Source organism: Cinclus cinclus, chromosome 3 (genome assembly GCF_963662255.1).
Source record: "Cinclus cinclus chromosome 3, bCinCin1.1, whole genome shotgun sequence".
Taxonomy (NCBI): domain Eukaryota; kingdom Metazoa; phylum Chordata; class Aves; order Passeriformes; family Cinclidae; genus Cinclus; species Cinclus cinclus.
In genome coordinates, this window is record NC_085048.1 from 60,428,312 (window position 1) to 60,452,631 (window position 24,320).

Below are 24,320 nucleotides of genomic sequence, written 5' to 3' on the forward strand. Positions count from 1 at the left end.
GGGCACTCTGAACACACAGCTGTATTTTTTTCTAACATCAGATTCTTGAGTGTCTTGGTGCAGAACCAGTCTCCGATGGCAGACAACATGGTATCTTTGAAGTTAACCATCGCTGTGCTGATACTGCAGCTCCACTGAAAAACATCCCACACTAAAGGGAAAAGGGCAGGGAGAACAGGGAAAGAACAAACCCACAGCTCTCAGACACACTATGCTATTGTGGATATTTTGCACTCTGATGCATGTAATCTAATAGTTCACTTGCATAATAAAATAGTTCAGTGAAACCATGAAGTTGTGCAAGTCATTTAAATCAGACCATACAATTTAATTTCAGTGAATACAAAAGATAAAGAGCACTAAATACCAACTTTTATCCATTAACACAGGACAAACCGGTACTTAACTGTGTCACTTATCATTAGGCAGGTCTAAATGCCTTAGACAATGCTCTGGAATGTTTTCTTCCTCTTTCCAAGGAGGAAGAAAGACCAGAGTCTCCTAAACAGCAGGTTTCCAAGTGCAGTATCTTTCCAAGTGGTGGCAATCACCAGTGGAGAAACTCAGATAGACATGCGTGGTTTCTTCAGTCACTGGGTGTCTTGAAATCCCAGGAGTCACTGGTACATTTAAGCAGATCAGACAGATTTTGAAGTGCTGTACTGCACAGCACATTCTATGAAAAATGGTGTGCAGAGCTGTTAAGCCTTCTTGCACACACACAGGACTGTATGGATATGGACTTGCTTGTGCTGAAGGAATACAGAAGTCTTAACAAGGAGGAAGCAAGGAGTAATAATAGTATTAAGAAAGTAGTAGCATTAATCCTCACTTCTGCAGGTCTACTCTTTCACCAGGCAAGCAGCAACTAATAATGGAATAAATAATAGGCAAGCTTCTTGGCCTGGGCTATAATGCATCTGCAAGGACAAAGTAATCTCATTTTGACCTTAGCAACCAGAGCTGTTCATAGACGTGTGTAGCGATTAAGTATCTGGTAATAGGAAAAACAGCTTCATGTAGCAGCATCAGAAGGGCACTGAAACTGCTCTCTATTCTTCCACATTCCACTCAGTAGTGTTCACTGGTTCCAGGTCCAACAACGAAGAAAGATACTGTCCTAACTGATGGAGTAACTGTTGTCCCAGCTCCTGGAAACTGTTATGGGAAAATTTTCAACTTCCAAAGGGAAAAAAAATCCTAGCAACTTCACAGCTAAGAGGTGATCTATTAACACCTCAGGATCTGCATTCCTCTGTACGCCACATGTTACTTAAGTCAACAGGTAATGGACTCTGAGAAGTAAGTAGCACAAATAACACAGAAGCAACTGCAGAAATACTAGTTTAATTTATGATATATATACACTTCTTAAGAATTTATGAACACCAGCATACCAAGAACACAACATTTGGAGACAATTCTGTTTCTTCTCTGACAAAATAACCTGCCTGATGGATCAAATAACATCTAATAACATATTTGATGTGGTGCCATGCAACCTAGACTAGGCATTCAACAAATCTGAGCCATGTGAAATTACAACCAAACAAGTTGTGCACCTACATTCTCCACAGCTTCTTTCAGAGCAGAAGGTCATGAATATCAAGCAAATTATCAATTCTGTTCACCGCTGCAGGATTGCCAAAACACAGCTTCCCTCTCAGCTGGGCTCAGCACCTTCATCTTGCTGGAACTACTGCAGGGACACATATTCTAACCTTTTCCTGTCAAGCCAAGGTCTTGAAAAGGGGATGTGAGTGTGGTGGAATTGAGGAAATAAGAAAACCAAGTTTTCTCACAATCCCTGGAAGATGCAATAAACCAACAAGATAATGAACTGCACCTAGTCAAGAACAAATAAGTCATTTGGGAGGACAGGACTGGAATTCAAAGATGTTGGTAGGTCTGAAAAATGGCTACAATTGTTACACTTGGAGAGGTGAGAATGGACAAGAGGCAGAGATGAACAAATTACAGGCTTGCAAACAATGGGCTACAGCAGAACTGTAGACAAGGATGTGGTTTATTATAATCCCTAGAAAAACACCACATTTCCTGGTGTGATGCTATTACATAGAAGGGAAAACTACATTCTTGAGTGCATTTGTCACCGGAAGCATTACAGAAGGTGAATATTCTGTTCTGCCTGCCTGATGACTTGCTAGATGGAATGCTGTCACCCAGATTTGAATGCTTCTTTTGGAAGGGGGCAAGTTAATCAAGGAAAGTCTACACTGATCTACAGGTCTAGTGTTTCTGGGTTGATTGCCAGTTGGGGATTTTTTAATCTGTGTGTGTTTGGGGGTTTTTTATTTGTTTGTGGGGGTTTTCTGTTTATTCCAAACTAGATTTTATTTTTAAACATGTCACTGACCCCTTTCCAAATGGGAGTTGTCTGAAGCATGACATGTTTTATATGGAAGACTATATAAACTTCTAAACCCACATGGAGAAAAACCAGCAAAAAGCCCTCTTATTGCAGGCTGGGTAACATGACAAGAAACAATAATTACTGGAATGGTAAGATACTGTGATACAACATAGCCACTTCCACCCAGCCTTCAGAAAACGTAGGTCCAAGTCCTTCCCAGTGCTACATTTTTATGATTTAAAGGATGTCCAAGAACCTGAAATGAGAAGGCAAATTACAGACCCACCATTTGTCTTCTGGGGGAAGGAGAATCTGATTCTTACGAGAATGGGAAAGAACTGCACTGCCCAGCAATGAAGAAAGCCTTTCACACACTCCTCCCCTGCTCCCATGACAGAACCTTCCATGCACTACCTGCCCAACACAGAGCATTTCAGAGAGGGCAGTGGCAGCACAGCACAGCAGCCACGAGCCTTCCCTTGGCACACTGGGGAGCAGTTAGCTGACAAGGAAGAAAAGAGCCTCAGCAGCTCACAAAATGGGAACAGAGGACAGCTTCACCGTCACCCCCTTGGCCGACAAGGCAAGCTGGTTGCACCCATTTGACCGGCCCAGTTTCTCAGCATACCATGCTAAACCAAAAAAACCATCTGTGAACTGAAGGATGTGCTCCATTTCAGATCTCATTGTGTTAAACATTGCTTCCTCATTGCAAATAAATGGGAACATTAAGTCACGTTCCAATGGAATTCCTCAGAGTCTATGAAGCAGTTAGGTATTGCTGCATTTGCAACAGGTAAAATTAGAGCTGAGTTGCCTGGTCTTTGTTCCTTAAAATCTTGCTTACCTCCCCAGGAGAGGGAGAAATACCACTGAGGTTAAATTGAGTTGTATATAATAATCTGTAATCTAGCAGTTACTTTAAAATTGTCCAGTACAATTGTTAGCCTTAACTACTAGTCAGCTTTAATGCAACAGCTGGCAGAACCATATTTTTGGGGGTACTAGTCCTCAGTATTTAATGAGCAATAGATATATCAGTTATACTTAACTGAAATATCTAAAGTTTAGTCAAGGCAATAGGAGCCCAGGTATTTGATGCTCTCATTTATGGTGAAAAACACGACTTCTTTTGTGACAGCTTTTCGGAAGAGAAAGTACTTTGAGGGGAAGCCAAGAAAAATTTTGGAGTGTAATCTGAAAGCTAGACTTCTGGGTGAAGTGGAGGGAGGGGAGGGAGGTTCATGTGAGTAGGAAAACCCTCAATAGCCAGGTGTGGGGAGTTATCCAGAAATTCCAGTTTTAACAAAGCAGTTGGAATTTTTAGAATTAATCTCCCCCTCCCTGCCTACACATACAAACAGGTCACAAGAAAGCAAATCCATCAAGTTTAGTATTGCAGCCATGCCATTTAACTCTTCTTTGTAATATAGCATGAAAACATCCTTATAATTAAACATGAACATAATCCTAGAATGCAAATTCAAACTTTTTTATGTTTAGATGTGCAGAAGATGCCAAATTAAATTACATGCCTATCTCAGTTCCCTTAATGAAGACCTGCTATCTCTTCTGTCAGCATGTAATAACTGCAGAGTAGGCATCTGCGTGAAAAATCAAGAAGCAGCTATGGCTGCAATTCACTCCTTTATCTTAGGTCAAGCAATAACACTTTGCATGCCAAAAGATCATGATGATTTCATGCAGGTGTGGCAAGGGCAAGTGACAGTACATCTCTGACAGCCCTGGCTCCCAAATGCCTAGGCCCCAGACAGACTTCCAGCATTCTCCACCTTTGGTCAGCTTTGTATAGTTAACAATAACTGCTCGGTGAAACAGTAAAATCAAGCAAGTACTCTTTCCAGAAAAAACAAAACAAAACAAACAAACAAACAAAAACAATTAAAAAAAAAAAAAAATCTTTCTCCAGTCACTGAAGATTCCCCCCAGTACTTTCCTAACAAGCAAACTGCCTCATTCTGTCTTGAGCTAGGAACAAGTTGAAAAACTGAGAGGCAGAGCCCAATGTGAAATTACCGAGGCACAGCTCTATGTTCTGGCAAGACATAAAGCAATGCAGAGTAAATCTGAAAGGCCTCAGGATACTGCCCTTGAACAAAGCCCTGTACACTTAGGGAGCCCAGGTGTTCTTCATGCAAAACACTTGCCCTCACTATGCGAGGGATGTAAGAATGATTCACTTTGAACATGATATTATGAAGAAGCAGGAGGGTTTATGATGTTTCATTGAAACACATTAATGTTCACTTTAAAGACTCTCTGATGCTGTATTATACTCCATTAGAATTTTCAAACTTTCTGTGTACAAGCAACAGTCTATTCTTTAAAGGAGGAACACACAGCCAGTGACAATGGGGTCAACGTAGCACCACTGCCTGGATGTGTCACTTGCCCTCAATGGATGCTAGGATGGATTTAGGAACACAGAGTGCAGCAACAATAGCTCCTTTGTACATAAAGGATAAATACAGAGGAAAGCTAGAGGCCGCTGGATCAAACTCCTGCATACACAGACTGTTTTATCATGACAGCTGCTGCATCTAATTAAATATAATGAAGTTGCAAGACTAAGGCTTTACACATGAAGTTTACAGCAAGCCCCACTAACAATCCTCAAATAAGCTTTATCTCAAGAAATTGCTCAGAATCCAGAATGGATCAGATCTTCTGCTGTCTTCCATCAGAAACAAGCATGGGGCCATGTGCAGACAATACAGAGGTTTGAGATCTCAAGTTTTATGATAATTTCAGAGTCTTCTCAACAATTTAGCATCTCCAATATTTATACTACATAAAGCAATATCATCCTTCTGTAATCCCCTTGAGGAACAATAAAAATAAATTAGTATCTTATAGTCTTGATCTGGAACACAAACACCATTTTATGCCTCTGCTTGGCCTTTTCACTTGGAAGCAACAAACACACAACAATTTCTGCAAAAGGTGAACTCCACAGTACCAACTCACAACAACCAGGGCAGGTGTGAATAGTGCTAAGTGAAGGTGTGAATAATCTAAATAAATCTACAAGATCCTCAGAGCTTCCCCTGAACCCAAGCACCAATATTGGTGCCTTTTATTCCAATGTTTATGCAGAGATCTATGTTCTAGAGGGCAATTTGAGCTAGAGGGCTTGGAAAACCCAGAGCCATTACAGTCAGAAGTCTGACAGCAGCAACACAGTCTGACAGCACACAGCTCTCAACAATTTCAATACACCCTGTGGTGGTTGTTCTTCTGGCATGGAAGAGCAGCAAATTACACTGGACCAGGGTGGGCTGAATGAACACAAGGATTATCTGTCACTTACTCTCTCACAGGACTATGACCTGGGAGTTTAAGACATTCACGAGCTACTGGAGAAACGTTCTCAGTAACTATACTCTTCCTAGACAGAGATGTTACAGGATGCAAAGCAATATTTTCATCAGATGTGAACTGAAAGAAGGTCAAGGATGCTCAAATAATTACCATGCAAGGATCAACTAAGCTAGCTAGGACTTCTCACTCTGGAAGAAAATTAACTGAGGCTATGATGTAAGAGCATATAAACTCCTGAGCTGCATGAACAAACTAGACAAGGAACATGTGTTCATGGTTCTACCAACAAAATAACTACAGGGCATCAACACTGAGCAAGGAAAAAAAAAAACTATAGGACTGTAGCAAGGAGGTTTGTAGATAACTTTCCAAACAATGTGAAGGTTATCTAGGACAGCCTTTGTTAAAGTACACTATGGATGCTGGAGTTCACAGGGTTTCAAAGTGAGATTGGACTCCATTTAGTAACTCATTATATAGGAGCTTTCAACCTCCAATACACCAGAGGAAAGCAATGGTGCGTATCTTTGAAATGCTCTTCCTCAGGCATCAGCTTTTGGCCAACATCAGAAGTATGCTGTTAGGCTACAAGGGCTTCTGCTTGACCTACAAGGCCAGCCAGGTTCATATAGACATCAAAGTGCAGAATGAAAATAAACTCCATTTACTTGGGGAGAAATAGCAGCACAACAAGGCACACAAGACCCAGTAATGATGTTTGTTCATTCTGTATTCTAGATATAAATCCTTTTGTCAGAGAGATCCTTGTTTGATATTCCACCCTTCTGTTTTACCTGTGCCATATCAACCTCTTTCATTTTACTCAGGGACTTCAGTGGAACACACTTCATGGCATTTGTGAAATTTCTTAGTGGGGTTATGCGATGTAATCACCTCTGACAGCTCGATAATCTGATCTATGTGCAATACACTGTAATGCTTCCACTTCTCAAGCAGGTACTTCAAACAGCATTCAATAGGTACTATTTGCTCCCAGATAAAGGTAGGTCATGACAAGTCCTGGAATGTCACCTAAGCACAACAATATTGCTCTTGAGCAGTTACAGATCATAAAGTGATTGCAAGAATTGGCAGAGTACCCCTTTGTAACCCCTAAAACAGCTTAAGGGCTTCTGAGATTAAACTCTTCCCACTCCCCTCACTGTAGATGTGTGATGGCAAACAAATATGCTCCAATGGTTCCCAAAGTGTACCCTGAGCACAGTGAGGGCAGAAAAAGTACCTTTCAAGAGTTTGTCTGTACAGCTGTGACAGTTGTTATGGAGGAAAAACTATTCGCCCCCACATTGAGATCACTGAGTATCAATTATGCAAATCATCCCACCACACACCACAGTTTGTGCAGCAGGAACTCTGTACAAGCTCTCTACAGACAAAAGGTTAAGCCAGCCAAGTGTATTCAGCTAGGTATTGAAGAGCAATTTTAGCTCCCACAAATAACTCTGAAGCCCAGAACCTACAGTGCAGGCTCAAAGTCACCTATGGGCTATACAGGCTAAATTCAGGTGCCCGGGTTCAGAGGTGAGATTTTTTCATCTCTGCTTCTTCAGGTAGCAGACAGCTCACAGACCTGCTCTCGGCATCTACACGGCAGAGGTCTCTTGGCAGAACTGAGCCACCCTAGAGTAATTTTGTAAGCCTGTTCAGGATTCAGCAACAGGACATCCGCCCACTCATCCCCAGAGAACACACTCTCACACTCATTTCACACTGAGGTTAGAACAATTACAAGCATGGACTTCTTCATACAAAAACAAGAGAGGAAGAGAAGGTGATAGTGACACCCCAGAGTTTTAGACAATAGCTACAGCACTTGCTCATGGAAGTGAGAGGGATAACTAAATGCACACAAACGAAACAGGGCAATCACAAACTCTCCTCTCAAAGGAGGCAAAAGGCTCCAAGCCTTGGGTAGGGCAGTCACCATCTCTTACACTGAGCCTACACAGCAGGTACCCAAATACAAGTCCATGGCCATCAGCAACAATTTCTCTTACTCAATTAGAAGGCAGAGTCCTGAATGTTAATTCTTAAAAGTCAGGATTTTTCTTTAATGGACAGCTGTTACTATGAGGTGTCCATCAGCCTCAGTTGAGCACATGGCTAGTCATGCTATCTCAAAGATGAGAGCAGATGCAGAAAAGCCAAGTGAATTTCCCACAATGAAGCAGGACTTGAAAGATAAACAAAATCTGGATCAGAACAGATGAGCAATATGGAGGCAGCATGGTTAGTTGTTACACTGAGCTATGCCTTGCTTGAAGCCTCCTAGAGCAACAATTTTCCCTTCTCCTAGTTGAACATGCTGCTGTTCTTCGTACTTCTCAGCTCACAGGGTAAATGTCATCTCTTGCAAAAACCAAGCAAGCACACAACACAGCTAAAGTACATTACTTAACAGTGTGCAGCATGGTTCAGTGATCCTGGGCAGCACTGCCTTCCATCAAGGGCAATCGAGTGATTATGGGATTTACAGCGCATGTAAAACTCTTCGGGCACAGCGTGCCAAAAAAAAAAAAAAAAAAAAAAAAAAAAAAAGACACTGATGTGGGAATCTTCAGTGGTCATCAAGAAGTCTTATTCTCAAAACGTTCTGACATACCACAGCTTTTTTTCATGGGCAAAGGAAGATGTTCATGTGGGTGGAGGAAGAGAACAGAACAGGAAGGCTTATCTTCCTCCTTTTGACCTTTAAGAAGGCTAAGAAATTCTTTAATTAGTGACTAACATAACAGTTAACACCCTTGGTTTCTCTGTAGCAGCTAACATCCCACAACAAACTGCCCTCAGAAATGCTTACTCAGCTCATGCAGTAAATAAGTGTTTTGGCAAAACTGTGAACTCATTTTCTTGCAACTTTACTCATCTCCTTAAATTTACTACTCATAGAATCCTTCACTTTTCTTTTGCCGCAGTGAGTGACACATTTGGCAAACATAAGGGAGTTCTTACATTTGGCAAATGGAAGCTTCCTTGGGTTTCCATTTTGCACCAGAGTCAGTATACATATCCTGGTATCAAATACACCATCCACTGTATCACCTGATAGACTGCAATTGGTGCTTACAAGGGTAATATTTTATTCTTGACTAAATCTATAGCCATCCATAAGCTAAGAATATTTTAATTGATAGCGACACTTAAAGATACGAAAAAGTATTTTTATTTCAGTTACAGGAATCTGCTGTAGAGCTCTGAGATAAAACCATTATGTGTAGTTAGAAGACATAGTCAAGAATAAATTGAGAAGATCTCAGAACAATTACTAATATTAATTGTTTATATTTAGAAATAAATTCCTGTCACTACACTTGCATATTTTTCTGGCTGGCTTATCAAAACTTGTTAAATTTTAATGTCATAGTCCATTCCCAGACAGATAAAGGTTTGGCAGAAGACTTGTATTCTGAAAACACAACTTGAAGATAGCATGCATGTATGTATATTCAACATCAAACAGGTATGGAGGACTTGTCTAACCACTTAATGCCTAGCACACACCAGCTCATTATTAACAACACAGAGCTGGAAAACCCTTTCGAGACACAAGTTCCAGTTCCCCACTCCTACAGGCAGCAGCATTAAATTGTGTATTGTCAAATTTTATCGTAAGGATGTTAGGTCTTGGAATAGCCTAAAAAGATCAACAAGGAAGTGAGAAAAAAAATCCTACCTACTCATAACCCTCTTCTTCCCACACCCCCCCTCTACCCCGTCCATGTACATGCTTAACTGTTCTAAAACTTTAAAGTCTCTTAAACCACAAATTCTGCTTAAAGCAATTCTTTCTCCTCTTTGGCATTCAAATTCCTTACATTTTACACAGGTGAAGGAAGAGATAACTCCTTGAATCCTACCAGGCTGAAATAGCCAAGCACCCTCTTGTCTTAAGGTGGAATTTTGTCTCTGGTCATCCCAAATCCACCCTCTAAGCTTTGCTTTAAATTTGTCTGTCCTGGGCACAGGTAAGTAGCTACATTAAAGGAAAGCTCTCCCTAGAACCTTTGATTAATGCTTTTTGTTAGAGAAGCCCTACACATTGCAGATGACATGCACAACAGGACAGTTGTGCTACCACTGATTAATCCATCACCTTCTAGCCCATTTAATGAGGGGCTTTCTTTCCCCACCCCTCCAAGTTTAACTATATGCAAGAGGAGTTTATTACTCCAGTCCTTCAATCCCCTTTATATATTGGACCTCTACATCAATAATACTTCCCCCTCAACAGCATGACATGAACAGATTTCATTACTATGCTCAGCTTTCTGACCACAGGCCATTAATAATGGTATTAAAAAAAAGGTGCCTCTGGATATTATTCACTTATATTTTCTCTTTAGGGCCAAAAGCTGCTAGACTGCATTTACTGCTGTCCTCTTTGCCAGTTTTATACACATTCACACAAGTATTAGAAGTTCTTGTGTGACACTACATCAATCAAATGCTATGCTACAAAGCTAACTTAATTGCTTGTGAAGCTTTACGTTTTGTTTTTCCCCTCCAAGAGGAAACAGAAAAAAAACCAACTCCCCCCGCAAAAAAAAAAAAAAAAATTCATCTTCAACAAAGTAACCAAGAATGCTGGTAGATCACATTAAATTAACAGCTCTATAGACCTAAGATCACATTTCCTTCTCCTTTGGTAAGCACTGTTCATTAGCCCGCAGCCATGCTGTTCTAGCCACAATTTATTAATTGGTTTGTTTTGCAAGAGGATATAATCCACCTAAAACACCACCAAAAATAAACTAGTACCATGAATTTAGGAAAAATGCAGAGAGCACACAGACACTCTAGTAATGAAACAAAGCAAGGCTGAGCAAGTAAGTTTATTTAGCATTTCACTAATTTCCAGATAACACAGCAAGATTTGGACAAGACGACACATTTTACATTTCATTACAAAACAATTCACTACCTGCAAAGCCTAATTAACCTCTGTACAGAGTAGAGAGAAATTGTGCATCTGAACTGTTGATGAACTCCCAGCCATAAACCCTCATGAACTGGGTATAGGTTATATATTTATAGCTCACCTTGAAGAGTTCTCGTTACTTTGTAACTGTTACACATGACAGAATGGCTGTTTTAAATTATATATTAATATGTGTTTATATTAACAAATATACCTATTTCAGTATAATTTTCAGGACTTTTGCTAAAATTTATTTTGAGCATGGTAAGCATGCATCAGATACAGCCAGTTGTGACCAAATGTTACCACAGGATTGGGAAGTTGGTTTTCTAGCACTTCACTTTGGTACTCAATTAAAACACAAAATCACTAATGTCCTACTTTGAATAGATTTACTACTTGTTTAGTGTGAAATAATAAACTACAAACATGGTCAATAAACTCTGTGCATGCATTTATAACTTTTGTTGAAACAACAGTTTCATATAAAGGTTTATCTTATTGGGTTGTTGGTGGAGGGGCCAGAGGGGAAGGTGTTGCCAAAATTTTGCTTTCTCTCAACGTAATTTTTACTTGTAAATAACTGATGACCAAGGTGTGAGACCTCACACACAGCAGCATGAAGTCTGCCAAGCAACACTGTATTTACTTATGCCATGTAGACAATACACATGCAAACAAGCACAGATAATAAATATTTAGTATCCGTGCCAAACACCCAGTAGAAACACACTGCTTTCCTGCGCATCCCAAGAGGTCGTGCTATCATTCCTCACACATGCCAAAGGCTGTTGTCACATTCGTCCTGAGCACAGTTCTGCCTCTGGAGTGACAGCTTTACATCCTCTCTCCATGCAAACTGACACGAATCCTATTTAACTGCATTAAGATTAAATGAGCTGAGTTGGGAAGGATCCAAATCCAGTCTCAGCCTAAAGCAGACAGACTGAACAGTGTGTTTTACTAAAATAGCCTCTGCAAAATTCCTCTTTTCCATTTACAATAAGGTAGCAGTTAGCCCCACTGAACAACAGATTAAATAAGAAAAAAGCTTATATTTGCAAAGTATTGACAGAATCTTGCCCATAAATCCCAGCCAGTAGGTCACATCTCAGAAGTCTTTACAGTACTACTGTCCTTCCCAAATGGATGGTGGTTTACACCATCCACCTTTGTTATTCACTGGCTAGTCAGCCAAGAAACAAAGAAAAATCACCATCTCTTAGGGAATACAAACACAGCCCTGCCAAGCAAAAGGGTAAACACAGCTGCATTTTTTAAAAATGTTAAAGAGTTTTTGTTCATCTATCCATGGCTTCCAGTGCGACTTAGTCCTAAACCAGGATTTTAGACTATTCTAACCAGGATATTTCAAGAAAGCACTCTGTAATTAGCAAACAGCTAACAAGGCAGAAAGAGATTATTCACACACAACCTTTTATATCCATACTTTGCAAATTAGATATTTGCTTCCCCAGTTACAGAAGGGCCCTCTCAGTTAGACATTATTATATGCAGCAATATATCACCTCCTACTGATGAAATACAGCCAGGGAGACTGAAGATTTATAACTTCTTAGGACTGAGTACAGTTTGTTTTTGGCGTGTTTTTGTCTTTTGTTGGGTTGGTTTTGGGGTTTTTATTGTTTGTCGTTATTTATTTTTTGTAGGTTTACAGAAACAGCAATGTAAGTTAACCTAAATACTTAAATTAAAAAAAAAAAGTTCAACTAACTTTAATGTTATGGTGGCAAAGCATCAATTACTTATTACCACAAAGATAAGCTTCTTTGCTCTTATTTCACATTTAAGTGAGCTAATACTCATATAAGTCCTCTGCTGCATTGCATTTTAAGAACTATTGCCTCTATTGAAAATATACAGTAACAACAATCTGTTCTGATTATGCTCTTCAAAAGTGCGTCTGCTCCAACGACTGCTCGGAGCTCTGCATTAGGCAGTTGGCTCCCCAAGGGAATTACTGTCTCTGACCAGCACAGTAGCAGCAGACTTTAAAATAAAACAAACAAACAAAAAGGTCCACTAGAAGGTCGGAGGGGGAGAGGTGAGGAGGTGGTGGTGTCAAGAGAAAGAAGGAGGGATGAAAAAGACCGTTCAATTGAAAAAAAAAAAAAAAACAAAACAAAAAAAAAACAAAAACAAAAACAAAACACCCAACCAAAAAAGGAAACAGGTCTTCGATAATGACTGGTAAAGACCAGTGTGGAGAACTTGATTAAGAGTCCCCAGCATTTAGCTTTTAGATCGCAAAACAAGGAGGGAACAAGGTTCTTCCTATGTTTACAGATGTATACATGCTTCCTGTAGATAAATGCACAGGCCACAAGCATACTAAATGGCAGCCAACGCAGCTGTATCATTTCTCGTTAAGCAGGAGCGTGATGGAAGCTCTTCTTTTTCAGAGTTACTCGGGAGCTCTGTGCACGTCTAGCGCGGAAGGCGGAGCAACCCAGCGCCTAGTCTCTGGAGCACACAGATCCGGGGCTCCGTGTCCCCTTTCCCGGCGGCGGGACAGCGAGGAGATCCTCCAGCCCACCCGAGGCGCCTCCGTCCTGCCCGCGGCCCTGCGCCCGCGGGCAGCCGCCCTAGCGATCCCGCCCGCTGCCAGCAGCCGCTGATGTGGCTCCCGAGCGGGCTGCCCGCCGCTCCCTCCCCTCGCCGCGCAGAACTTCCCAGGGCGCTCCAGTCGAAACGCCCCGTCCCGTCTCGACCCGGGGAGCAGGCACCGGGACCCAACCCACCCAGCCCGGCGACAGCCCGCGCCTCGACACCCGGGACTGACCGCCCCGCCGGGCGCCCGGGCAGCCCCAGCGCCCAACGCCTGGCGGGCGGGCGGGCGGGCCCCGGTGCGGCCCCGCGGAGCGCCTCCTTCCCGCCGCGCCCCACTCACCGGCTTCGGCATTTTGAGGGCTGCTGGTGCTTCTGCTGCTCTCGACACAAACGTTCATGCAGCGCCTGCCTCGCCTCTGCCGAGCGCCCCGTGCGGAGGAGGTGGAGGAGGAAGGAGCCGCTCCCGGCCACGGCGGCAGCGCAGCCCGCGAGTGCGGCGCCGGCCGCCCGGCGGCGGGTTAAGTACGGCAGGTGGGGCCCGGCCGTGACTCACCGCCGCCGGCCATTGCCCGCCGCTCCCCCCGGCGCCTGCCGAGCGCGGCACCGGCCTCGCCCAAAAACAGGGCACCTCCGCCGGCTTCGCTTCGGCGTCCCCGGGGCTCAGGGGGCACCGCGTCCCGGAGCCTCCGGCAGCCCCCGAGCCGTGAGGGGACGGGCGGGTAACAGGTGCGGGGGGCGGCGCCGCCCCGACCACCGGGCACGGCGCGGGGATCCCTGCGGGCCTCTCCCCGCACGGCCCCGGCCCCGCGGGAGACCCCCCTGCCTGCACCTGCCGGGGTGCCGTGCCGGTGGATGGCACTGGGAAAGCGTCCGGCACGGGGATGATGCCTGTAATAATTGCTGTGTTTATTGAAGTGCGAGGTCAGAAAATATGATTACTTAACAGAAGACAGGCTTGCTTTGTGTAGTAAAACATGTTTTCAGCGATGTCAGCAAAAAAGGAAATTTTGAAAATCCATCTTAGCTCAGAAATTATAGAGTATACTTCAGTTGGTTCTGACTTTTCATAAAGCCCAAAAAAGTTCATGCAAGTAGCATAACAACTGATAAGCATACACAGATAACAAAGTTTATGTCTCTGCCCCTCGTTCTTTCTCCCTCCTCACCCGTGAATGTAATGCACTTTGTGGATAGTGTCTGCCAGGAGCTGCTGGCCTCCCACTGCATCTCCTTGCTTCGCTGGTCACAAGAGCACATTGATTTACATAGTCATGGGCAACGGCCTGTAGGACACAGCTCTTCCACTGTGCCAGCAATGGCACATAGTTGAGCTGTGAGATTGAGGAAATCGTGCAGCCTGTACTCAAGTCGCTGTCTTCAACCACTGTCTGTTTGGCATAGGATGTAGGACAGGAACAGGGAGACAGAGAACAAGGTGAATAACAAACCACTACATGAAAATATATAGGGCAGGAGAGAGCCTGGGAGATATCAAGGGATGGTGACAAAAAGGACAGCCCAAACAATACTGGTCCTGCTTTGGCAGAGATCCAAATGGTGTCTTCCCCCAGAGTCCGCCAAGCAAACACTTGGTTGTGCCACATTAAAATATAAGAATCATTACTGTGTCAGGTCTGTGAAAGGGAGGGGAGCTGAGCTGGAGGCTGAGAGAATTCATGGTAATATTCCTTTCCTGTTGCATGATCCTCAGAGATTACAGGCAGCTTTACCATCAAAACAGAGCCATGGGGGTGGCAGCTTGCAACAGCAGGTGAGAAGAAATAATCTAAGCTGAACAGCTTCCATGAAAAGGGCCATGGGATCAAACATCCTTGGTAAACAGATATGGCCTCCATTTTCAGTTGAAACAATTCCACTGAGATTTACTTGTGTCAGGTTAATTTAACAAAATATACTGACACTGAGGACACTTTCTATGCTCTTCTGTTATGCAATAAGTTTATGGTGGGATTCATGCCTTATGCTGTACGATGGCACTGGAAATGAGCTGGACCAAATTATCACAGTGTTTTGGATAGGCTGTCAAGCACAAGGAACAGCTGTTCCAATAAGTGCTGTAAGAACACAGCTTTTTTTTTTTTTTAGGGGGGGTGGGGTGGGGGGGGTGGGGATGGAAAATGATAGAGATGAGATATTTTCAAGCCATAGTCTTACAGTCCAGATTTTGGCTGTTATTGCAAAAAGAAAAGTCAAAACAAGTCTACATGTCTGTGTCCCCTTGAAACAAAATATTGCATGGATCTAATGGGAAGTCCATTTCCATTCTGGGAGATTTTAATTCCCAAAATCCTTCCCTATCCATAGCTCAACATGGGTTCAGAGACCATCACCCTGGGGCTTCATGTTGAAGCAACTCCATGTCAGAGAGATGTCTCATTTAATACATCATGTTTAGTCAGGTAAGTATTTGTTTCCATGTGTTAGTTACATATCCAAGCTTAAACCCATTTTTATTGGGTTTTTGTTGTTTGGGGTTTTTTTATTGTTGTTTTTGGTTTTGTTTTTTTTTTTCCTAACGCTTACCATTGCTTCCTAACCACACAAACCTAGGGGCAAAAGAAGGAATTCAGATGACTAATAATTAAGTGTGGCAACATACAATCTCTAGGTTCCTGTTTGCTGCAGCACATAACCTTGTGCCATTCTCCCACAGTCACCTGCAACACATGGGGAAAGGTAGATACCTCAATGGCATCCATAACTACCAGCTTGCCCAATACCACTCCACCCAAAACCAGCCACCGTGAACATACTGAGCTTATACAGGAATTGTCTTCAGCGGAAGGAACCAGAACAGTTGCCTGCTTGGAGTATGTGTTAAACACCCTTTGTCTCCTTCCTGGGCTTTTGTCTCATGCTAGGTGTGTTTTCAAACCCTCTTGCCTGCAGACCTCCGTGCCTTATTGAACATTTGGCTAGGTATGTGTCCTTGTGACAGTATGAAACTCTCTTCTACAGCTGGGTCACTCAGCTCCTTCCTTTTTATTTCTCTCCCCACCTCCCACCTAGAAGGATGGGACTGTATATAATACAAGCCCCTTCTTCTCTTTTATACGGAAGCCTTCTCATCCTTTCCAGACACAAACCAGTTTCCCTCTGCTCCAGAATGGGTGTAAAAACCCTTGGTTCTCTGGACTTCCTGAGAGTGCTCTGAAAATCAGTATATTGAATTTTGAGAGTATGGACATAATGTATAATACCAATAAGCATTGTCTAAGAATGCTTAGAGACTGGATCCCCTTTGGAGTGTGTGCGAGGGAATATTGGAGAAGGCATGGAATGGACACAAAACAATCAACCCACGTCAAGACATCCTGGGGCAGAAGAACAAACATAGAAAAAACAGATACAAACACACAATCTGGGGAAAATTCCACATGAAAACTGTAAGGAACTTGGTTACTTCTAGATTTAAGCATTAGCTAAGCAAGAGAGAGCTTTTATGGCCACCATCATCTTCAGTCAGACCTCACAATTAAGCGTAAGACCCAAATCAAAATGAAGCCTTTAAATCACAGGATTAAGATCCACTCTGATCCAGCACTTACTCTTAACCTGCTTTATTAAGAGGATAGCATTACCAGACATTTACAGGAATTAATAAGGCAGGGGAGGTGATGAACAAATTCCAATTGCTCAGCAGGTCAGCAGCAGAACCCAGTTTCTGTCTTCTTCCCTGTAACAGTTCCTGTGACTTACTGACCCCTAACCAAACTGTGTCATCCTCATCAAGTTGCCTTCCCTGTATTGGAGAGAAGACCCATTTGAATTTCCTGTTATACCTTAAGCTGTAATAATGTTTAAATTTGATGTGGATCATCTATGAATTCCAAGTACTTACCTGGGTTTGCTCAAGCAAGTCCTATCACTATAAAGTGGCTTTTGCTTAACAGGCTTTGTGCGAGCCAAGTTTCAGTCAACACAAAACTTCCTAAGCCAGATCATCCTGGAACTAGGAAACATGCAATCTTGTGCGCTAAATCCATCATTATTGGTTGCTTATGCAGAATCAATAGTCTCAAGACAGATCTAAACTCCCTGTTTCTCTGAATAGAAAGCTTCATCCAGGTTAGGCCAGGCATATTTGGAAGAGTTTTGCAGCATCTCTGCTGGTTTGTTTGCAGATTTTTTACTAACAAAAATCCATACTAGCTAACTCTGTCCTATTGACAACTCATAGACTATGCTATTAGACTAGACTATTTAGTATAGCAGCTAAAAGAAAGGACATTCATGAGAGTAGTTAATGGAAAGGATGCCACGTTCTGAGACGTATAGAACTAAGGAGGTTTGCTTTCATTTAGGACAGTCAAGAGTCTTTGATTTTCTCTGTCAATTGGAAGAGCTGTAAAAGGAAAAAAAAATATGGTAATACTGACAATAGTTTATTTTTCACTGTGCATCACTGAATAAGCACCTTATTACCCATTGCATGTTCTGAAATTTTGGCATTATAATTCCTAAAATGTCAGACTTCAGGAAGAGTGACCAAAGATCTGGTGAGTTGTAGTTCTGTCTGCACTCAGAGCTATTTCCCCACTACCCACACCAAGCTTACTGAAAACCTGACAGATTGAGGTCACAGTGGACCAGCATCTATTGGCAAAGCCCTTTGAGACATTCTCCGGGTTTCTTCTGAAGGGGATAAATGGTGTAAAAGAGCACAAGGCTTGTGCCTCATTTTTGCTTGCTCCTACAAGAAGCTGCCGGCAAGTTCAGTTGTTTGTTGTTCCTACATGAAAAGCTGTTTCCAGGTTCAGATGTTTGTTGGTGGCTTTTTTTTTTGTTTTGTTTTGGTTTGGTTTTTGGTTGGGTTTTTATTTTTGGTTTTGGTTTTTTTTTTTGGTTTAGTTTTTTCAGTAAGCATAGACTGGGGCTTTTATTCCTGCACCCATAAGAGGTTAGGTACATTTAGGCCTGGAAATAAAACTCATTCAATGATCCAACAGTTACATGCTGGGAGATCCTCATCTTTGCAAACATTTTGTCTTCCAGCAGCACCCCCAAGTAGTCCTTGGGATTATTTGGCTCTCTGATTGACCATCATGGAGCCCCATGAGGACATGGTAGATTATGATGTAAAGTATATATGATGAAGTTTATGGAGGATTATTTTTAAATGTAAGAAAGAAAAACAATCAGACAAGACTTCAGGCTTTTATCTGGTTTGCTCTTACCCATCATAAAAGGAGATAAAAGCTTAAAGGAAGATCATGTTTCTTCTCAATAAGTTTTGAGAAGTCCCAAACACAGTCTGCTTTCAGTTCCCAAGAAAGTTGCCTAAGTAATCTCTAGTAACACATTCTTCTTCCACAGGGAACTTTCACAGGGAGTGACGCAAAGTGTGCAATAAAATCCTATTTTCAACTGAAACAAAACATAATTTGGCATTTACATTTTGTGTACACTGAGACTGAAAAATTATTTACAGTGGAAGGGGAAGGCAAGACTTAGGGTAGGTAAAATACAGATAAAATATTACCCAAAGTAAAGAAAGGTTTATACATGAATGTGACCAAGGAAGGAAAGTCTATGGCAATCATCTTTGTAATTGAAATCCACAATGAATTATTGATTTACAAACAAATAAACAAATAGAAAAAACACTGAGAGTTTTCTGAATGTCTTGAATGAGAACAATCATGTCACAAACCATTGTTTAAAAATGTGTGAAATGACAAATTAATTTAATGACATACTGAATTTGTAGAGATTATACCACATGTGTAAATCAAGCCATGTTTGTCCAAGGCTCAAAGCAAATGGAAACTAAGGCCAACACAGCTTTTACGTCTTGAAATGAAATTATGATCCTAATGCTTATGATAAGAAAGGAAAGAGGAAGGGAGTTCCCCTGGTTAGGTAATCTCTATTTCACCTTGATATTTTCCTTTGTGCTTTCTATTTGAAATCTGATTAAAAGCAGAGCTGAGTGCCATATACTGCAAATACCCCCTGCATATCTGAGCACTTTCTATGGGACCAGCTCTTTTAGTGACTTCTGGGGGGGGGAGGGGTTTGTTTGTTGTTATTTTGCTGGTGGTGGCTTTTGTTGCTTCTTATCATTTGGTTGGTTTTGCATTTTAACATCAAAGTAGAGATATGTTAAGATGGTGCTGACAGAAACTGCATGTCAAGTAATATTAACTAACTTAGCTCATGTGCTTCATAGACACAGCACAGATCTGTGTTTAGAGCAGGTGAGAGTGGTGAGGAAGGTGGAGGCAAAACACATGCCCACTGGATGACAGAGGGAAAAATAGTTTATAGTCTATGTACAGTTGTTTTTTAAACTTCAGGTTGTTTTATAATTACACATATTCCTGACATTTGTATTGCTCTGACTGTGGGAATGAGGCTGTAAGAGTTCAAAATCACAAGAAATGAGCTATTTCAATTTAACTAAGGGTGCCCAAACTCAGAATTTCAGAGCCAAGAGTGCAAAGTTCAATGTGCAATTAATAGACATGGCACCTTTTCTTTTCCTGCAATATCATACTGACTCACACCTTTTAAAATCAGTTTTAAGGTCACATTGTTTGATTTTCAGCATAAACTAAACTCTTGAGTTTCACCTGGTGATTCTCAAATCCAGCATGTAACATTAGAAAGGCCTTAAACCCCAGTCTCAAGACTGAATGGCAGTGATTCTATATCCTGATCAGTTCTCTCCAGAGCCAAGTGCTCTTTCAGCGTAAGCTTTGAAAGTTGTTTGCATTGACTGGTACTTGTATTTCTCATTCAATTTCTGAAGCTGCATTATCTATAAGGCAATTCACAGTTAAATACTCAGTAAAAATAAAACATCTAACATGGCTCTTGCCTTGGCTGAGTCAGTAATATAAGCTGGGCATTACTCTGCAGTTTGGTGCCAGACCATTTTCTCATATTTTTCTCTCACTGAAACAGAAAAAAAAAGTTCCATGATGCAGAGGTTACTAGGTAAGGTTCAGAAGTCCCAAATATCACTCTAGCCTATTTTGCCATTCAGGACTAGCTCTTTCAGATATCTTCCCATATTTTGCCTAGCCTGATTTAAGTGCTCTGTGCAACAAGGCTCTCCCCCTTTGAACATTAGAGATCAGGTTTATTTTGTAGTTTAAGACTGGTTAGCCTTAAAGGCTGCATGTAATAGCAAGAGAAACAGAAAATACGTAATATTTGGGATGCAGTTTATTACTGGTCCATACATTATCTCTCCTACTCTGCATCACTTGTGTTTGCTGCAGACATGAACATTTCCAAGTGCCATTAGGAGATGAAGTTGTTTGTTCTTCCCTCAGACTGCAGCTTCCCAACTGAAGGACAGGCTGCACAGGGAGCTCTCAGCACTGAGTAAGGAGAGGATACACTACTGGAGATTCTTCAGGCAGACAAAGGAGGGTAGTCTTGACCTTAGTGTATCATGAGTAAGACACCAAGCTGGAGTCTGAAGTACAAGTATCCACCTGTCTCTTAGGAAATCCTCTGTTTGCTCTGTGATAGCAATAATGCTGAAAACAGGCGGGCACTGATGAAGACGTAAGACCAAGTACAAGGGAGGTACAAGCAGTGTGACATTTCTAAACAAAGCAGAACACTGCCTACTTTCACCAGACCTGAATTTTAACTCTGACAGTTTGCAAGGGCTTACCTGGAACTGTACCTCAATTAAATATTCATTCATGAGAAAAAAATACTTGTGTTTCATAGCAAACAGCTCATATACAATTTACAAATGGCTACATATATCCTTAATTGGTTTTCAACCACCCTGCTAAACACTGAGGGCAAAGTAAATCCATTTTATGTCAAGGCTGCAAATACACAGTCACCTTATCTAATCATCCCCAGCTGCCTTAAAGGCAGTAACTCAGAAACAAAGAGACTACCAAACCAAATAACTTCTGTGAGGCCTTGCTGGAGGAGAAGAGGATCAGGCTGATTACTGCTCACCTGCCACACTGAGGCATGCAGGTAACCTGAAACAAAGGGAGTTTTCAGTTCTTCCCAGTGACACACCTACCCTGTGAAGTAATTACCTCTGACGCATGACACAAAAGATAAACAACAAGTCTTGTAGCATGTTGGCTAGCAACTCGCCAAAACACCTTGCAAAGTATCAGTATGCCTCTTTTAAAATACTGGGTGAATTTCACCTGTTCACAGCAGGTAACTCAGGACCTGGGTATTATTAACTGAGTAGCACTCGAGCCTTCAAAATAAAGTTGACATGCTGCCTTGGATGTAACCAGGATTTCACACAGACTCAATTTGTTCCTAGGAAGAAAACAGCTCAGCAGTATATTTATTTAATAAGCTGGTTATCTTTTGCAGGTGGCATGATGAATTATTTGGTCTCCTAATAAAAGAGAAATGTCAAGATGATAGGGGAAAATCTATCATATGTAACCTTATGAACACCTTCTGTTCTACAGTTTTATTTATATGATGTCTCAGCATTCACCAGTAACACCTTTGGAGCCAGATTCATTGGTCTACTGTTGTTTTCACCTTCAAGCACTTCCAGTGTGGGAGGAGAAGGGTGACTGGACTCCAGAAGTAGGGTGTTGTGTCCCTCCACCTGGTATCAGTTGAGCGTGAGGATTTGGTGACTCCAGAGATGGTGCTTCATAAGCTAATTGTTCAGCATGTTTAATTATCTTGGAACAGTAAAAACATTGTTGTTGCAGCAATCAAAAATGAAGTAGAGTTTCTGTATCCAAGAAGTTTGTCTGGTTTTCCTACTCATGGCATTTGGCCTTATGGACCTTGTTTTTTCTCCTTATGGACTTCGCTTTGGGTAATTTAGTACAAACATATATCCATTAGAAATCTTCATAGTCATACCTTGGATCATCTCCAAAGCCAGGCCCAGTTTGTTCCTGAGTGAGACCAGGAACACAAAAGCTGAGAACACCTTGTAGTGCTGGGTGTAGAGCCATATTGTCCCTAAGGCATGCTATGCTGTTACGTTCGGCATTTTCCTGTGAGAAAGTGGGTTGCCCTTTGTTGTACTCCCTGGCTGTGTTCTGCCTGCCGGCAGATGTAGAGGGAGGGGGAAGTACAGCACCAAGCTATGGCCTTCTTTTGCAGCATTCTGATGTAGTGCCACGAGCACTCAGGCTGCTGTCACAGTAAGGTCTGTGCCAGCTATCATAGCCTGTTTCTGATCCAGCATGTTGAAGAATGCAGGAAAGACTCCTTTCAGAGTGTCTGAGTGCCCTGGATCTAGGGATGCAAGTTCTTTGCCTGCCCCTCATAGAGAATGTGGTCTTTGAGCCCTGTTTACAAAAGCCTGCAAGAAAGGCTCAGCTGTCTCTGTGTCTGCACGGCAGTCCAGACCTGCAGGGTGGTTTCCCTGCCCAGCCCTGCATGGCTGCTCCACCAGGCAGGACAGCAGCACAGAATGGGAAAACTGAGAGTCCTGGCCACTGGCTTGGTTTCCCTTTACCTGTCTGACATGGTGAGGCAGGAAAACACAGAAAGGGCCTTAGAGATGACACCAAAACAGGGTGTGCATGTACAGCTGATTCACAGGGTGGAGTAACAGCTGGATGCACTGGCAAAGCAAGACACTGGTCTCACAGGCAGGGACTCTCCATAGAGAAGATGTGCCCAGGAGGGTTCAGGGACCATCTGGAGAACTGCACCTAAGGTGCTTTCAGAAAGTCATGTGGACAGGACTAACGAAAGCACTTCACACACTTTATTTCTCTCCCAGTGCAATCATCTCTAACAACACACCTTTTTTTTCAATTTGTGTTCAAAGTTAGGGGAACTCTCCTGATCCCACAAGCAAGCAGTCTAACAACAAGGAATGATTTTCTAATGTATTATCTTTCCAGATATCGAAATGTACTCCTTCCCTGCATTCCTCTCAATGCCCTCCACCCCTGTTGCCTGAAATAACTGCTCACTCATCACTGAAGTTTAGCCATGCTGTGCTGTACAAATCCAGAGAGATAAGAAACAATATTCTTTAGATAACAGCACAGAGTATTGCACAATGTTCTTTCTTGTCTCAGAGTTCAGTCTGCACCCTTAGTTAAAAAAAAAAAAGAAAGGAATGTTAAAGCAAAAAAAAAAAAAACACCAATGCCCACTTTACAGAAATTGTCTTAAATTCAGCGTGCAATATAGTTAGTGCACTGCTAAGGACATTCAAAATAGTGGTGTTGTTTCAAGTAGGGTTATGGCCACCATTTTCCCCATGGTTTCCAATGCATAGCATTTGAAACGATCTCTTTTTCTGTGCTTCAAGTAGCAATTAAGTATTGTGTTTCAAATGCCACCACACATCAATGGTAAGTAAATAATGGCTTAAATAAGAACTAAAAAAAAAAAAAAAGTTTGTTTGCTTTTGCAGGTGTTAAATTTCAGCAGGACAATCTAACTCAAACAAAGTCCTAAACAAAAGTTACTGGAATTCCTGACTGACAACCTGAGTTTCATGTTAGACTAAGGCAGATAATCAAAATAATCTCTGCTGGCTCCAAAATCTCTAACCACTGATTCTTACTGTGGCTGTAAATTTCTGAGATTGAGATTTTTAACTTTAGTCAAAACAATTTTGTTTAAATTGCTATTGCATGGGAAAATGATTGCCGAAACTACACGGGGTTAAAAGATTTATTTTCTAATGACTATCCTTAAAAAACTCCAAGAAGTAAAACTCACACTGAGAAGTACATTGCAAGATTTAAATGTGCATTTAAGTTATTTTCTTGTTTTTCTGGTAACTCGCTTATTTCTCCCTTGAGAAGAAATGCAATGTGTCCAACACCCTGATAGATTCGAACTTGCATCCTGTAAGCTATCTCAGAATATCAGGAAAAATATTTGGGAAAAGGTAATTGAATAATTTTAGATACAGTAATTCTGAGTAACCCTTTTATGGTAAACTCAGCTACAGTGAAACCTTGCTTGTAGAGAAGAGAATGAAAGGTGGAGGTTGTTTCAATGCAAGCTAGTGATGCTGGTAAGTGAGCCCCTTCCCACAGGACTCGAACTTGCAATCCTGTCAGAACACTTCAGAGTCAAGACAGTGGGACCAGGCCAGTAACCGAGATATTTAGTGGAGAAAATTCCATT

At 41.9% G+C, this 24,320-nt stretch overlaps 1 protein-coding gene across 1 annotated transcript in view; it reads right to left on the minus strand.

Moving 5' to 3' along the window:
* The window catches only part of EZR (ezrin), a 35,993-nt gene extending 22,373 nt beyond the window's left edge, over positions 1–13,620 (minus strand). The window contains exon 1 of the mRNA XM_062490073.1: positions 13,567–13,620. Coding sequence (XP_062346057.1) covers positions 13,567–13,578 — 12 coding nt within the window. The 5' untranslated portion in view covers positions 13,579–13,620. The remainder of the gene's footprint in view (positions 1–13,566) is intronic.
* Positions 13,621–24,320: the final 10,700 nt, after the last annotated feature.